Below are 16117 nucleotides of genomic sequence, written 5' to 3' on the forward strand. Positions count from 1 at the left end.
GCAGGAACTCTTGGCTCTGCATCTCAATGTAGATACATAGATGGGTACCACAAACTTGATTTTTTTTTTTAAATTAAGTTATCTGAGTGTTACACCCAAAATAGGCATTTCTTCTTTTTAAATATTTTTTTATCATGAAAGTGATCTAGTTAGCAAAACATCTCTTAACTATTCTTTTAAGAAATATGCACAAGGTCAGTCAAAATAATATACTATTGGATTAAAACTAATTTGAGCATCATACAGGAAATGCCTTGAGGCAACTGATTTTGAAGACATACCAGAAGTCCATTTTTTTCCTTTTTGTTGGCAAAGTTCAGGACTTAGATTTATCAGTCCAGTCACTGTATGATGAATATTTTGAACTTCTTTAATGAAGCACTTAGAAACTCCAGCTTGAGGATTGTAAGAAATTAAAGTGACTATCTAAATGTGAAGAATCAGGTTGCTTGGACTAGCATCAGAGATACCTATGTGAATACTCACATCGTTTGTTAGTTACAGTAATAGAAACATCTGTGAGGTTCTCAGAGACACTGAATTTGGTAATCTGCGTTTGTGCTGGCTGGCAAACAATGTCACAGTTGCTTTAAGGTCACATTTGCCTACTGTTATGCAAAGCCAATTAGCAGCACCCTGGGTTGCTTCCTCTGAAAGAAATTTTCTTAGGAGGTGAGAAAAGCTTACGCAGTTGGCATTCCTATGGAATTTAAAATAAAAACATTGAAAAACTTAAGCTAGGTAAAAGAAAGGAGAGTACATATAGCACTAAGAGCCTTGAGTAGTGACTTGACAACATGGCCATTAAAAGACCACCTGTCAAAACAGAATAAATGACTGTTTTAAGCTTGTTAGAGAAAAAAAAAATTGCCATAGACATGGAAGCTGTTGAGATGATGCTACAGCCTCTGGTACTGAAGGTTCTGCACTTAACATTTGAGTCTGTAGCATGTCTTTTCTTGATCTCGCTCACTCTTATTAAGGTTTGGCTTCTAGGCCTTTCTCCCTTCCCTCCTTTCTCTCTCTCTCGCCTGTTGATTAGGCTCAGCTGCTTTTATTTGACTTGATTTCAGCAACAGTGGCTACACTTAGTGATTGTGTATGTTTATAATCTTTCCAAGATGACTTTTTGCTCTAAAGGTGCTGAAAAATCTCTTGAATTGACTGAAGTGTTGACAACCACCGCTGAGGTGAACTGTTGAGATGTTGTTGTCTGAGTTGCTCATCAGGGGTTTGTTTGTATTAGATTTTGAATGGATGAGCCATTTGACCATCTTGAAAAAGATGATGTATGGCTGACTCCATCGGGGAATTGGTGTGAATCTGGGAAAGCTTACAAGCTCCTAAATAGTTGCAAGTCATGAGTCGAGAAAGGGAGAAGTGACTACAGGGAAAATGTGTGATAATCCAGAATAATGTTTTTCTTGGTCTTTTCTTAGACTTTGAAACCTATCTGCACTCTGAACAAGTGTATGGATAATCTAAACAGTTAAAATGTTTTGGAAAATATTATTTGAAGATATTCTCTGTTGTACTGATAGATATAGCCTATGAATTTGCATTTCTTAAAAGCTTATGAGAAGTAGAGCCAAAGTGATTGTGGTGTTTTCTGTTTATCTGTTTTAGCAAATGCCAAATAAACTAGAAGATATCTGGATAACTCAAAACTCCGTCATGCAGATCTTCTGTACTGATTGTCTTTTAGGCTTTTTAGAAGGTGTTAAAAGGAATGTGGGCTGGGAACCTGGACACTTCTTAGGGTTCTGCTTACCAATAAAAGAGAGAAAGCATTTCTTTTCAGTGGTGAAGTAAACATGTTATGATGTTCATTTGTCTGTCTATTCATTCAGTAGTCTTTTATTGGACATCAATTTTATACCCGTAAGTTCTGATACAAGTAAAAGTAAAAGAAATATAAACAAAGTACTTTGGGAGTGTAATGTAGGACCCATTATTTTTAACTATAAGGATGGAGGAATATTTTAATAGAGGAAGTAACTTTTAACTTTGATCTTGAATAAAAATGATAATTTGACAAGCTGAAATCAAAGCAAAGAATTTCTCTCTTGTAGTGGAGATAACATAGATAAAGACATTAAGACTTCTTGGAATTGTGGATGACTCTTTTTTGGGCTTGTTTGTTTGTGGCAGAGGAGAGGATACTTTGAGTGGAATAAAAGTGAATAATGAGATTGGATCAGTGGAATGGAATACTGTAAGGAATTAGAATTCCTGTGGACAATATGGAAGACTTGAACAAATGAGTCCCATCCTTTGTGGTAAAATAACAACAAAACAGTGTATGCGTTTTGAATAAGGCAATCTCATGCAAGAAAACAAAAGTTTATTAAGGAAATAATTGTTAGGAACAATTTCCCCCAGATTATCAACAAACAAAATAATAGCCTATTAGTGATATGTTAGAGCTGTCTCTTAATGGCTTGTGAGTGCTAAGTGTGTGTATCTCTGCTCAAATCTGAGTTCAGTGATATCACATTGTTAGCTTGAAATAGGCTATGGTGGGAGTATTTACACCATGGAAATCAGCAAATGCTACAAATTACAACTATTTTTTTTGACAGTCAGCAAACATTTACCACTGTACCACTGCTGCATGATATGAAACAGGTCTTAGCAGAAAAGTCAAACACAGTATAGTAAAAATCTCTTTACGTAACAAAAAAATTAAGGAAAAACAGTTTAAAACATGCACATCAGCAGATTGAAATAGAGAAAAAAGAGCAAAAGAGGGTAAGACAAACAAGAATAAAAGACAGTGAAACATGAGGAGTTACAAAGTATAATTATCAGATTTAAACTTATTTGAAAAACAGGGACAAGGAAACAAGATTTTTTGCTTATAGGATGAATTAAGCCTTTTTTTTTTTATAACAATTGATGTCTAGACTATGGACATTACATTAGGAAATTACACATAAAGCACTGACCGCACATCTCTTAAATGTTATTGAAACTTCAGTTTAACATGCACCTTTTAATATATATAGTATTTTCCTAACTCAACTGTGTGATTTGGAATATTTTCTCATTATATTGCATATTTACACTCTTACCTCAATGTTTAAACAAAATATCGAGAGTGTGAATTATCCAACTAATTGTATTCATTATCCTCTTTCTAATAGACCACTATGCCTCCTTCTTTTTACCTTTAAGTTCATTTTTAATTATTTAGCTAGTTATTGCCATAGATACTTAAATATGCCATTATGTCCACACTTTCCATAGTTAAGTACCATGGAAACTGTGATATACTATTTGGATATGATAGTGGATAGAGGCACTTCCTCATAGTCTTCCTCCTTCCATTCATTGGCCAATATATTGTATAACCTACATTTATCTAAGTTGGGGTAGTTTTGGATAAAACTCAACTAATAGAATAATAACCATGTAATAATCTCAGAGTCTAGCCCCACTGTCCCTCATATTTTATTAAGGGAATTCCTTCAGTATCTCCTGTGAGCTGAATGGCCATGACTGTACCCTTTGCCTCTTGGTCCTCCTGATAGTCTCATAAGACTTGTTAGGTTTATATCACTTCTCTTGGCCAGAGATGTACCTTTATTGCTGTGTGATATCACCATTGTCTATATGAAGGTAGGTTGCAGGCAGACTCAGTCTGAACAATTGCAATAGTGTGTCAGTATAGTAACTTGATTATCAGTAGAATCTATTCTGATTTACTTTTGTTTCCCATCTATTTGGTCAAGAATTTTAATGACTCCAAATGAGTAAAAGGGGTTGTTTTGAGAATGACTCATGAATCACAATATGGATAAAATTATATCCACGTTTACTTAAGCAATCAAATTAAACATATACAACTAATTGCAGGCATCTCTAAGATAATTATTTCAATGAGAGCTGAGTTTTAACCACCAATCCCTCCTCACTAGGGAATCCAGAATAGTTCATCAGCATGGAGAGTCAGGTCTTCATGGCACTCTGCTTCCCTTATCCTCTTGGTCTTGATCATCATATTCTTCCAGTGTTCCACAAGATCTTTGACCCTGACAACTGAACCTTTTCTGCATTTTTTTTTATGAGTTGCTTTGCATGTTATAGGGGACTTTCAGTTCCCTTTATAAGTGAATTTGTGGCCTTTGTATCTAAGAATGTAACTTGTTCTTGCTGCAAAACCTATAATCTCACTTTTTTTCTTAGATGCACCATAATATAGTAGAAGAAGCATGGACTCAAGAACCAGACTTAGTTTCCCTATTCCCTTATGTCATAAAACATATTCTCTTTTTAAACTGCTTTTAATGATAAGATATAATATTCATATAGAAAACTGCATTAGACATGAATGTACAATGCAATGAAATATCACAAAAAATAGAACACATATATAACTGTCAACCAGGTCAATAAACAGAATAATGTCAGCACCTCAGTAGATCACATACACACTTTCCCAATCAGTACTTCCTTTCTTTTTTCTGAAAGTAACCAATTTTCTGGTTTCTAACATAAGATTTTTTTTTTTTTTTTGCGGTACGCGGGCCTCTCACTGTTGTGGCCTCTCCCGTTGCGGAGCACAGGCTCCGGACGCGCAGGCTCAGCGGCCATGGCTCACGGGCCCAGCCGCTCCGCGGCATGTGGGATCTTCCCGGACCGGGGCACGAACCCGTGTGCCCTGCATCAGCAGGCGGACTCTCAACCACTGCGCCACCAGGGAAGCCCTAACATAAGATTTTAATTTATCTGTTTTTGAGTGTTGTATACATGAAATCATATATATATATGCACATATATATGATTATATATATATATATATAACTTCTTTTGTTCAACATTGTGAGATTCATCCATACTTGTGCAATAAGCTATAGTTTATTCATTTTCATCATTATATAGTATTAGATTCCATAAAAAGACTTTCCAGGACAATGTCATGGTTTATTTATCTATTCTACTTTTAATGAGTAGAGGGAATTTTTCTAGTTTGGGGGCTGTTGTGAACAGTACTGTGATAGACATTTTATAAATGTTTTTTGGTACATTTGTACACACATTTCTGTTGAGTATATATCTAAAAGTAGTATTGCTGGGTCATGGGGTATGCATGCATTTAATCTTTGTAGATAATACCACTGCTTTCCATAGGGGTTGTCACAATTCATACTCTATCAGCAGCATATGACTAGTTCCATTGTTCTGTGTTCTTCCAAACCTTGGTATTAGCAGTCTTTTAAAATTTTAGACATTTTTGTTGTGTGTGTAGTAGTATATATATTACCATGGCTTTGCTCTTCCAGAATACTAATTAACTAAAACAGCTCTTCATCTATTTATTATTGTACATACCATTTTTGAAGCACCTATTCAAGTTTTTGTTTACTTTCAGATGGACATTTTCTTACTTATTTGAGCAGTTCTCTTTTTTTAAATAAATTTATTTATTATATTTATTTATTTTTGGCTGTGCTGGGTCTTCGTAGCTGCGCAGTCTTTCTTTAGTTGTGGAGTGCGGGGGCTACTCTTCGTTGCGGTGCACGGTCTTCTTATTGCAGTGGCTTCTCTTGTTGCAGAGCATGTGCTCTAGGCACGTGAGCTTCAGTAGTTGTGGCATGTGGGCTCAGTAGTTGTGGCTCACGGGCTCCAGAGCGCAGGCTCAGTAGTTGTGGTGCACGGGCTTAGTTGCTCCGCAGCATGTGGGATCTTCCCGGACCAGGGCTTGAACCCTTGTCCCCTGCATTGGCAAACAGATTCTTAACCACTGCGCCACCAGGGAAGCCCTGAGCAGTTCTTTATAGATTCTGTTGTTGGTTTCATATGTTGAAATACCTTGTCTGTCATTTTACCCTCTTAATCATGTCCTTTGATAAATAAAAATAATTTTTAATGTAGTAATTTATCAATCATTTCCTTTGGGATTAGTTCTTTTTGTATTCTGTTTAAATATTCTTTCTGTATACCTAAAATCATGAAACTATTCTCTTTATTCTCTTCTTAAACATTTTTGACTTGAACATTCAGATGTGCAGTTCTTCAGGAATTGCATATGTATATGGCATAATTTAGAAGTCAAGATTTTTTTAATGTGGATATATAGTTGATCAAGTACCATTTATTGAAAAGGCCATTCATTCCTTATGGCTCAGCAGTGGTATCTTTATCCATATATACATGGAGACTCTAGTCTTTTCTGCAGGTCTCATTATCTATCCTTGAGACATTATCAGACTGTTTTCACTTACATAGTGTTATAAGCAATCTTGATATCTAGTAAAACAAATCTCCCAGTTTGATTTTCTTCCAGACAGTCTTGGTTACATTTGTCCCCTTTGTGTTTTCATATACAATTTTAGAATCACCTTGTGCAATTTCACAAGACACATATAAATGGATTTAGTTCACCAATAAAAGCAAAGATTATCACATAGTAATAAAAAGTGCTGTTTAAAGGGACACTTTCTGTGCTATAGTGATAAAGTTTGAATATAAAAAATGAAGAAAAGGGACTTCCCTGGTGGCACAGTGCTTAAGAATCCACCTACCAATGCAGGGGATACAAGTTCAATCCCTGGTCCGGGAGGATCCCACATGCCCTGGGAGGATACCACATGCCGTGGAGCAGCTAAGCCCATGCGCCACAACTACTGAAGCCCACGTGCCTAGAGCCGATGCTCCATAACAAGAGAAGCCCCTGCAGTGAGAAGCCCACGCACCACAACGAAGAGTAGCCCCTGCTTGCCGCAACTAGAGAAAGCCCATGCACAGCAATGACGACCCAATGCAGCCAAAGATAAAATAAATAAATAATTAATTAATTTTAAAAAAATTTTAATGAAGAAAAATTAAACTACATTAACTTACTGAATGAAAGCTTACATGGCTCTATCAGTATCACTTAAGTGGATGTTAAGACAAAAAAGAACTAGAGTTAGAGATGCTTCATAGTGGTAAAATATTCTATTAACTGGTAGGATAAAACAACTTAAAATTGTGTTTTAATAACACAGCTTCAAAATATATCAAGCAAAAGTTGAATGAAACAAATGAAAAAAATAGTTAATACCACAATCATAGTGACAGACTTTAAGACACCTCTTTCAGCAGCTGATAGAGAAAGAAGACAGTAAAAAAGGGGGGTATGTATAAGACTTAAACACCTTAATAAACCTGCTCTAATTGAAATAAATAATAGGCTTTACCCAGTAACTGCAGAATATCCTTCTTTTCAAGGACACATGTAAAGTTTTCAAAAATAGGCCATATTTGGGGGTATAAAGCAAGTTTCAGTAAGTTTCAGCTAATGGATTTCAAACAGAGTATAATCTCTCATCATAGTGAAACTAAACTAGAATCTATATTATATAACAAATGGAAAGATATCCCATGTTCATGGATTGGAAGACTTAATATTGTAAAAATGCCCTTACTACCCAAAGTAATCAAGAGATTCAATTACAATTCCTATCAAAATCCCAATACTGTAGCATTTTTTACAGAAACAGAAAAAAAAATTCTAAAATTCATATGGAATCACAAAGGACCACAAATAAAAAAGCAATATTGAGAAAGAAGAACGAAGTTGGAAGCATCATATGTCCTGATTTCAAAATATATCACAAAGCTACAGTAATCAAAACAGTAGGGTACTGCCATTAAAACAGACATACAGACCAAGGGAACAGAATAGAAAGTACAGAAATAAATCCACACATATATGGTCAACTGATCTTCAAAAGAGTGCTAAGAATACAAAATAGAGAAGGGATAATCTCTTGAACAAATAGTATCGGGAAAACTAGATATCCACTTGTAAAAGAATGAAACTGTACCCTTATACCATGCACAAAAATAAATGGGTAAGTAGTTAAATACTTTAACATAAGACCTCAAACTATAAAAATCCTTAAAAAAAAAAAAATAAGGGTAAACTTTTATGACTTTGGTCTCAGCATTGATTTCATGGATATGACACCAAAAGCATTGGCAACAAAACAGAATAAACTAGTGGGACGACGTCAAACTGAAAAGCTTCTGAACAACAAAGAAGACATTCAACAGAGTAAGAAGGCAATCTTTGGAATGGGAGATAATATGTCCAAACCATATATCTGATAAGGTGTTCATCTCCAAAATATATAAGGAACTCTTAACAGCTCAGTAGTAAAATATAGTAAACCTGATTTTAAAATGGGCTAAGGACTTAAATAGACATTTCTCCAAAGAAGACATACAAATGGCCAACAGGTATATGAGAAATGCTTAGCATCACTAATCATCAGGGAAATGTAAATCAAAACCACAATGAGATATCACTTCACATCTGTCAGAATATCAGGATGACGATTATTTAAAAAAAGAAAAAAAAAAAACCCAAAGACAACAAAGTATTGGCAAGGACATGGAGAAAATTAGAATGCTTGCATTCTGTTGGTGGGGATACAAAATGGTGCAACTGCTATGTAAAACAGTATAGAGGGCTCTCAAAAAATTAAATATAGAACTACCATGTGATCCAGCAGTCCCACTTTTGGGTATTTATCCAAAAGAATCAAAATCAGGATCTCAAAGAGATATTAGCACTATGAATACTGCAGCCCTATTCACCATAGCCAAGACGTGGACACCAGCTAAAGGTTCATTGACAAATGAATGGATAAGAAAATGGTATATACATACAATGGAATAGTATTCAGTCTTTAAAAGGAAGGAAATTCTGCAATATGCAACAACTTGGATAAACCTTGAAGACATTGTGCTAAGTGAAATAATCCAGTTGCAGAAAGACAAATACTGTATGATTCCACTTATATAAGGTATATAAAGTAATCAAATTCATCGAATCAAAGAGTGGAATGGTGGTTGTCAGCAGATGAGGAGAGGGAGAATTGGGGAGTTACTAATCAATGGACATAGTGTTTCAGTCAAGCAAGATGAATAAGCTCTAGAGAACTGCTCTATAACATTGTACCTATAGTCATTAATAGTGTATATACACTTAAAAAATCTGTTTAAGTAGTTAGAGCTCATGTTCAGTGTTCTTACTACAATAAAATTAAATTAAAAAATAAAACAAAATACCAATGATGTAAAATAAAAAGATGAAGTATAAAACAAAACTTTAAAAAAGTGGTTGTATAATTTGAAATAAAAAGATAATTGGAAAATCTCATATATTTGGAGATTTCAAAATACAATCTCTTATGTGTCAAAGAAATCACAGTAAATTTAGTATTTTGAGCTGAATAATTATGAAAATATGAAATATCAAAAAAAGTGTAATATGTATAAGCTGAATTTGGAAACACATGTAAAGCTTTAAATCTATATACTAGAATAGAAGAAAGTTTTAAATTACAGATAGAAACACACAACTCAAGAAATTAGGAAATCAAAGCAACAAATTAAACATGAAGTGAGTGACTTAAATATAAAGAAATAAAAATAAATGAAATAAAAATAAGCATACAGTATATAAGAATTAAAATGTCAAATTTTAGTTCTTTGAAATAATTAACAAAGTTGATAGCACTCTAGAAAGACTGATTGAAAGAAAAGTCCTACATTACCAGCACTCTGAATGATAAAAAAGACTTTACCACAGATTTTAATGTATTAAAATGATTACAAGAGAATATTAGGGCTTCCCTGGTGGCGCAGTGCTTGAGAGTCCGCCTGCCGATGCAGGAGACACGGGTTCGTGCCCCGTTTCGGGAAGATCCCACATGCCGCGGAGCGGCTGGGCCCGTGAGCCATGGCCACTGAGCCTGCGCGTCCGGAGCCTGTGCTCCACAAATGGGAGAGGCCACAACAGTGAGAGGCCCGCATAACGCAAGAAAAAAAAAAAAAAAAAAGAGAATATTAAAAAAACTTCATGTAAAAGAAAATTATTGAAATTTTATTTGAAATGGAAAATTCTTGTAAAAATAAACTGAATCAAAAAGACAGAAAATTTGAATGCTACCATAATTAACAAAATTGAATCTTCAATACCAGATATACCAACAGAAAACACCAGGCCCATATAGCTTCAGCAGTGAATTCTGCTAATAATTTATACTGTTTTAGAGTAAAGGGGAAGATGGGAAGAGAACACTTCATAACTGATTTTTGAGGCTAGTATACTGTTGACTCCCAAGCTCAAAAGAACATTATAAGAAAAGAATATTACAGGAAAATCCTGCTCATAAGTATAGCAGTTAAAACCCTAAACAAAACATTAGCAGTTCATCATTATCTTAAAAACCCATAATATAATTGTGTTTAGGCCAAGAATGTAGGATATTAACATCCCAAAATAAGTTGTTATAATTCACCACATTAAGAGAATGAAGAAGAAATATAACCATTTCAATAGATGTTTAAACATTTGTTGATAAATTAGACACTCAATTATGAACTACTTTTGATAAACTGGGAATAACTTATTAGCTTGATAAAGGATATCTACAGACATCCTATAGTATGCATCAGATTTAAAAGTGAAACATGAGAATTTTTCTTTGAAATAAAAAACATGACAAAGATTCACTCTTAGTGCTTCATTTTAACATTACACTGGTGGTCCTAGACAGTGCAATAGGGTAAGAAAAAGAAATTTAAAAATATAAAGATTGGAGTGGAATAACGAAATCTCTCGTTGTTCACAGAAGATATGATTGTATAAAGTCTATACAAAATTATTTGTTTATACATCATTGGAATTAATAAATTAGTTTAACAAAATGGATGGTTAATTTAAAAATCAATTAAAACATCAATTAAAAATCAATTATTTTGATTTAAAAATGAATTATCTCTGTTGTTTTCCCAATTCTTTTAGTCTAAAAACATGCCCTGATTATGGCAGACAGCCAAGTGGAAGAACATATTCCATGTAGGTCTGTTAGCTATGGCGAGCCAAATAAAGCCTATCTCCCCATGTTTTCTTTCAATTAATCATTCCTCCATTCATTCAACATTTTTTTAAATGCCTATTATATACCAGGCTCTATCTTTGCCTTTAAATTGCTCATAACAAAATAGAGAATGACACACATGGCTGACTACAGTATAATGTGTAGAGTAATAAACAAGAGAATTTGTGTGGAAAGGAGACAATGAGTGGAAGCAGTTTGCTCTATCAGAGGATTTTAGAAAAGATTTCAGAGCGGGAAGTGTTTGTGTTAGTCCTTGAATGATTTAGTAAGGTTTCACCAATTCAAAGAAGGATAGGGAAAATACAATTCAAAGGGAACAGAATAAATAAAGGTATAAGAGTATGCCATGTATACTTGGCATATTTGGGAAACATAATATAAAAGCTAAGAGTATTAGTAGATCCTTTGCTTGGTTGATGTGTGCATCTGTCCTCTTGTATCTGTTATATTTTGCAAAATCTGTTTAGCTTTTTTTTTTTTCTGTTCTTTTCTCAATCATGAAAATAATAGAGATGATTTTCATGTCCCATAAGTACAAAGTGAGTTTTAAAACTTCTACTCGAGCTTCTCCAAGGATACCCTTGCCTTTTTCCATAAGTGCATCTTAGCCAACTAAAGTGATTTTTGATGATTTAAATGATCTGATTCTAAAGAATCTGAAAATTATTTATTCACAACATGATAATGGCCCCAACTTTTATGGTGTTTTAAAATAGCTGTAGTACTTAGAAATTACATGGTATATGCACTTTAACAAACATCTGAATTGTATCAATAGGGTATTGCAACTTTCTGTAAAAGATGTAGAAAAATAAATATCCCTATACTGAGTCTGAAAATTTATACAAAGAATTGGAGTAAGTAATGATTGCATTTAAGCTTTAGATATAGGAAACCTAGATGAGAGCTTCAAATGTCAAGAAGTTGTGTTAAAATCATCTAGTGTATCTTATAACTCTATTATTACTTGATGGAATTGTGCAACAAAGACGGTGTGTTGGGCGTGTGATATTTCCTACATCTGCATCTGTTTGATCTTAGTATAACTTTTGCATGCAGACGTTCTCTGGTTTGCATAAATTATTTCCTTATTTATCTTTTAATAACTCTTACTAACATTGATTAGCCTTATTGCCAGTGTTTTTGCTACATCTTATCGGCCAAACTAGATATATAACACAGCTTTACTGTATATTCTTATTTTTTGCTCCAAAGTTATAAAATATGACTATTTGTTTAATATTACTTTATTACAGTTAGTTATTAGATTTTATTAATAATGACCAATACTCATAAATATTTATTAAATAGATGCTTCAGTCAGATGTTTTTAGTGCTTATAACTGTGAATGATTAAATCAACAAACTCGTTTAGAAGACAACTCAATTCTGTGGTCCCTCTATACAAGGTTTTAATATTATGAAAACAGACTAAATGCTGCTTGCCTTCTTGCCAACTGAGAGTATTACCCATTACCTTCTCAGCAGAGCTACTAGAGAAAAAATAAAGAACCTACATTGAGAACTTTCTGAATTCAGCTCTGTCTGTGTGTATACACTCAAAATGAAACAAATTGGGGCAATTTACTGAAGGTTAAATCCTTTAAATGACATTCACCTAAAATATGCAGGGAAATTATTTGGGAGGCTTAAATTATCAATGTAATTGCCTTAATTCTCTAGGTTGCTTTCATAAGTACACACAACTTTATCGTATCTAACTGACAATTCCAAATTGGAGGTTTAGGGTTGTTTATATTTTTACTCTCAACACCCTGCATCAAGTTTACTTTCTACATAACCCAGGTCCTAAAAATAGCCCACAGACCTAATGTGAGAGCGTTCCAGAAGTGAGGTTTTTACATTAATGATGTGCCTGTAGCTTTCTTTCCAGTAGCTAGCACCTTTCCGTTTGTCAGCATTTTACCCTGAAGTCTCAGGAAAGCTTGTTTAAGAACTAAATATGCTCATACTATGTTGTGCTTTTATTCTTAAGTATTCGAACATAGAGTGATATTTCAGAACATTTTGTTAATAAAGTCTACCTGATTTCTATTAAAATTTTTCTCTAAGCCCTGAGAGAGAAGTGAAAGGAAAGATTATTTATGAGCAAGGTAGCTCAGCCCTGTCTAATTCTTGAGTAAGAGTTTTCCAAGTAACCTTCCATTTATGATTCAGCAATTCCTCTGAGTTAAGAGGGTGTTACTAGGATAACATATTTTTGAAGATACTATCTGAAATACCAGATTTTTTAAAAATGATTTTTAACAAATTTTAAGAGTTTAAGATTGCAGAACCTTTCACTCACACTGTGGGTTTTTTTTTTCCTCTCGCCAAACTACTGCAAGTAAACCTTTTGATGTTTTAAATGTTTTTCTTTGGCAGCTAAGAAAAACACTCTGGAGAGTTATATTTAGTGAATTTACCCATGTATAAATATCCCTGAGCTAGTCTGCTATCCTATGGCATCTGGAAGAAAGGTGCTATTGTTTTAGATTCCATGATTAAAGTATAGAATAATCAATTCAGAGAGACCCTGGGGGGAAGATTCACTCACACATGCTGTGGAAACTTGGAATCCTTGAGATTTTTAGTTTTTTTCTACAGATGAAGAGACATAGATGGGTTCATGTTTTAGCACAGTGTCTAGTGACATCGTTTCCTGTTCTTGCCATATAATAGTTTGGCCTATTTGAGACTACTAACTTTAAATTTTCTAAGAAAACTTTGTTGTTGTTGTTAATCCCTTTTTACTATTACTTTCCTTGCTTTCTCAGTCACAATAGCTGGACAGCTATTTTGTTTGCAAGTGCTCTGCTATGCAGTTTGTCCTGCTCCACACGAAGCCACATCACCAAGGTATTCCCAGGGATGCATCATCAGATTTAGTTCTGCCAGAACACTCCATAAATTATTTAAAGCTCTTCTTCATTTCTTGCAAAACAATGTTTGCTGAGCTTCCCCATGAAAAATCAGTGTAATTCCAAAAGATCAGGATAGATTTGCAAGACAGGAATTTGTCCTGTGCTTCCACATGGCTATCTGCATAGATGTGAATACAGTGGAAGTTAAATGAAAATGTACAGTTATTTTACTTTTGGTTTTATTTGAGCATTTTCTCTACTACTTATTCAATAGCAGTTGAATAAGAGCAGCTATGTCTCGTGGCGTTCTGCTGTGAAGTGTCCAAAAGTGTAAGGTAGTTAGGTGTAAAAACACCACAAAAGTATGGATAATAGACTGCCCACCTTCTGTCTACTTCAACTTCCCTGAGGTTTCGTTTGCAGGGCCCAGCTGCATATACAGACATGATGGAATTTGGTTTGTCAGGAACCTACAAAAATTACACAAATAACTCGGATTTTTAATGAATAATACACAGACATGCACCTGCTTCAGGGACTTCACAGATTAGTTTTGTGACCAGTAGAAAATCCCCTTGGAATTCAATTACATTGCTGCAAAACAGAAAATAAAACTGGCTACACTTTTGGAACTGGTATCAGCAAAATGTTAAGTAGTTCTTGGAGCAGGCTTTTTTTTTAGGTTGTTTCAATTTGGTTTGCTTCTGTGAAACTTACTATAAAGTCATAATGTTCATATCATTATTTACCATTCTTGCAGCTGGAGCCACTTGCAGAAGATATTCTCCAACAAACTCCGAATATGAATGCTGTTATTTCTTTACAGAAGATCATTGAAATTCAAAGTATGTCTTTAAATTTTTTTTTAATATTTCTAATAAGGTACTAATTAAGCTTATATTGAGAATTAGAGCACATGAAAAATATATTTGAGCTTCTCAAATATAAGGAATATATTTAAAGTAATTATAATTTCCACATATTAACGTATTCATACCTAAATGTGTTGTTGCCTTGCTGTTAATGTGGCAATCTTATCTCACACTGATAACGAAATTCAGAGACTCTAGATTTAGAACCTTGTTTTTCTCATATTTTCCAAATGTGTTTGGATTTTTTTCCATTACTGCCACTAAGTATCTACTCAGAGCTATGAAATTAACATAGAAATTGGGATTATATTGTCCAGTCTTAACTGAGGTAAGTTATCTCCTAGTGATGTTGGAATTCACCAGTCATTTACTGGTTTTAAGTTTGTCAATAGAGGGAAAAGTTCACGAGAAAGCCTACTAGAAAATCCAACTGAACAAAAAGGAAAAGTCAGAGACTTTTTTACTATCCCAGCTCCTTTCACATCACTGTTACTTTCTCAGGAATTATTCTTTTTTAGGTGATAACATGCATGAGTGTGTGTGCGCGCGCACACACACACACACACACACACACACACACACACACACACACACACATACTGAAAGCAAGCACAAATTGACATGAAAGTCAGCATGAATGGGAAAACCAAATGGCAAAATTAAGTGTGAAGGAGCACACATACTAAAGCAAGCACAAATTGACATGAAAGTCAGCATGAATGGGAAAACCAAATGGCAAAATTAAGTGTGAAGGAGGATCAGAAAACCCTTAGCTTTGCTACTCTTTTGTAGAAGCATTTTTTAACACCACTGGAGAAGCCACCTTCCATCTATCTCTGAGTCCTTGTCTTTGCTTGCTCAGTAGTAATTTGGAGATATGGTTGTGACTGGGGTTCTATGTTACCCGTTCATCTGGTGCTTATGCAATCTAATCTAATACTTCATTAAGGTGACCAGCAGCATAAAAAATATCTACTTTTTACACATACAATTCTTTTTTTTTTCTGAGTATTGTTTTTCCATTATACACACAGACTATGAAAAATTATTATTCCTATGTATATTATGATCACATCACTTTCAATAAGCATTCTTAAATACTCATTACATGTTGATACATGATAACTTGAGCACTTATCAAGGCAAGGCACAGAAGAGAAATAAGGCAGTTTCTAGCATTAGGGAGTTTACAGTCCAGTGAGTGAGAGGCACTAAAATAGATCATTTCAATAGAGGTCACAACATGCACTGAGATCATGGACAAGAAACAGTCATTTTCTTAAGTCCCTCGCAGCCAGAAGGAGAAGTACTGCAAAGTGAGGAAGGTTCACCGAAGGTTTGAGGAAGGCTCCTTGGCGGTGATAGGGCCTGACCTTGGTCTTAAGGTCTTGTTACTGACCAGGGTTCTTGGCCTCCTTAATCAATAGAAATTGATCAGAGGCCAGACAAGAAATTCAGGCTAGGCTTTATTGGGGCCCCT

The 16117-nt window shown here is 34.5% G+C and overlaps 1 protein-coding gene across 1 annotated transcript in view; it reads left to right on the plus strand.

Annotated features, from left to right (window-relative positions):
• Positions 1–16117, plus strand: part of LOC103088729 (histone deacetylase 9-like) — a 208485-nt gene that overhangs the window by 140926 nt on the left and 51442 nt on the right. The window contains exon 7 of the mRNA XM_007455394.1: positions 14526–14610. Within this exon, the coding sequence (XP_007455456.1) occupies positions 14526–14610 (85 nt within the window). The remainder of the gene's footprint in view (positions 1–14525; positions 14611–16117) is intronic.

This window comes from Lipotes vexillifer, unplaced genomic scaffold, assembly GCF_000442215.2.
Source record: "Lipotes vexillifer unplaced genomic scaffold, Lipotes_vexillifer_v1.1 scaffold1314, whole genome shotgun sequence".
Lineage (NCBI taxonomy): Eukaryota > Metazoa > Chordata > Mammalia > Artiodactyla > Lipotidae > Lipotes > Lipotes vexillifer.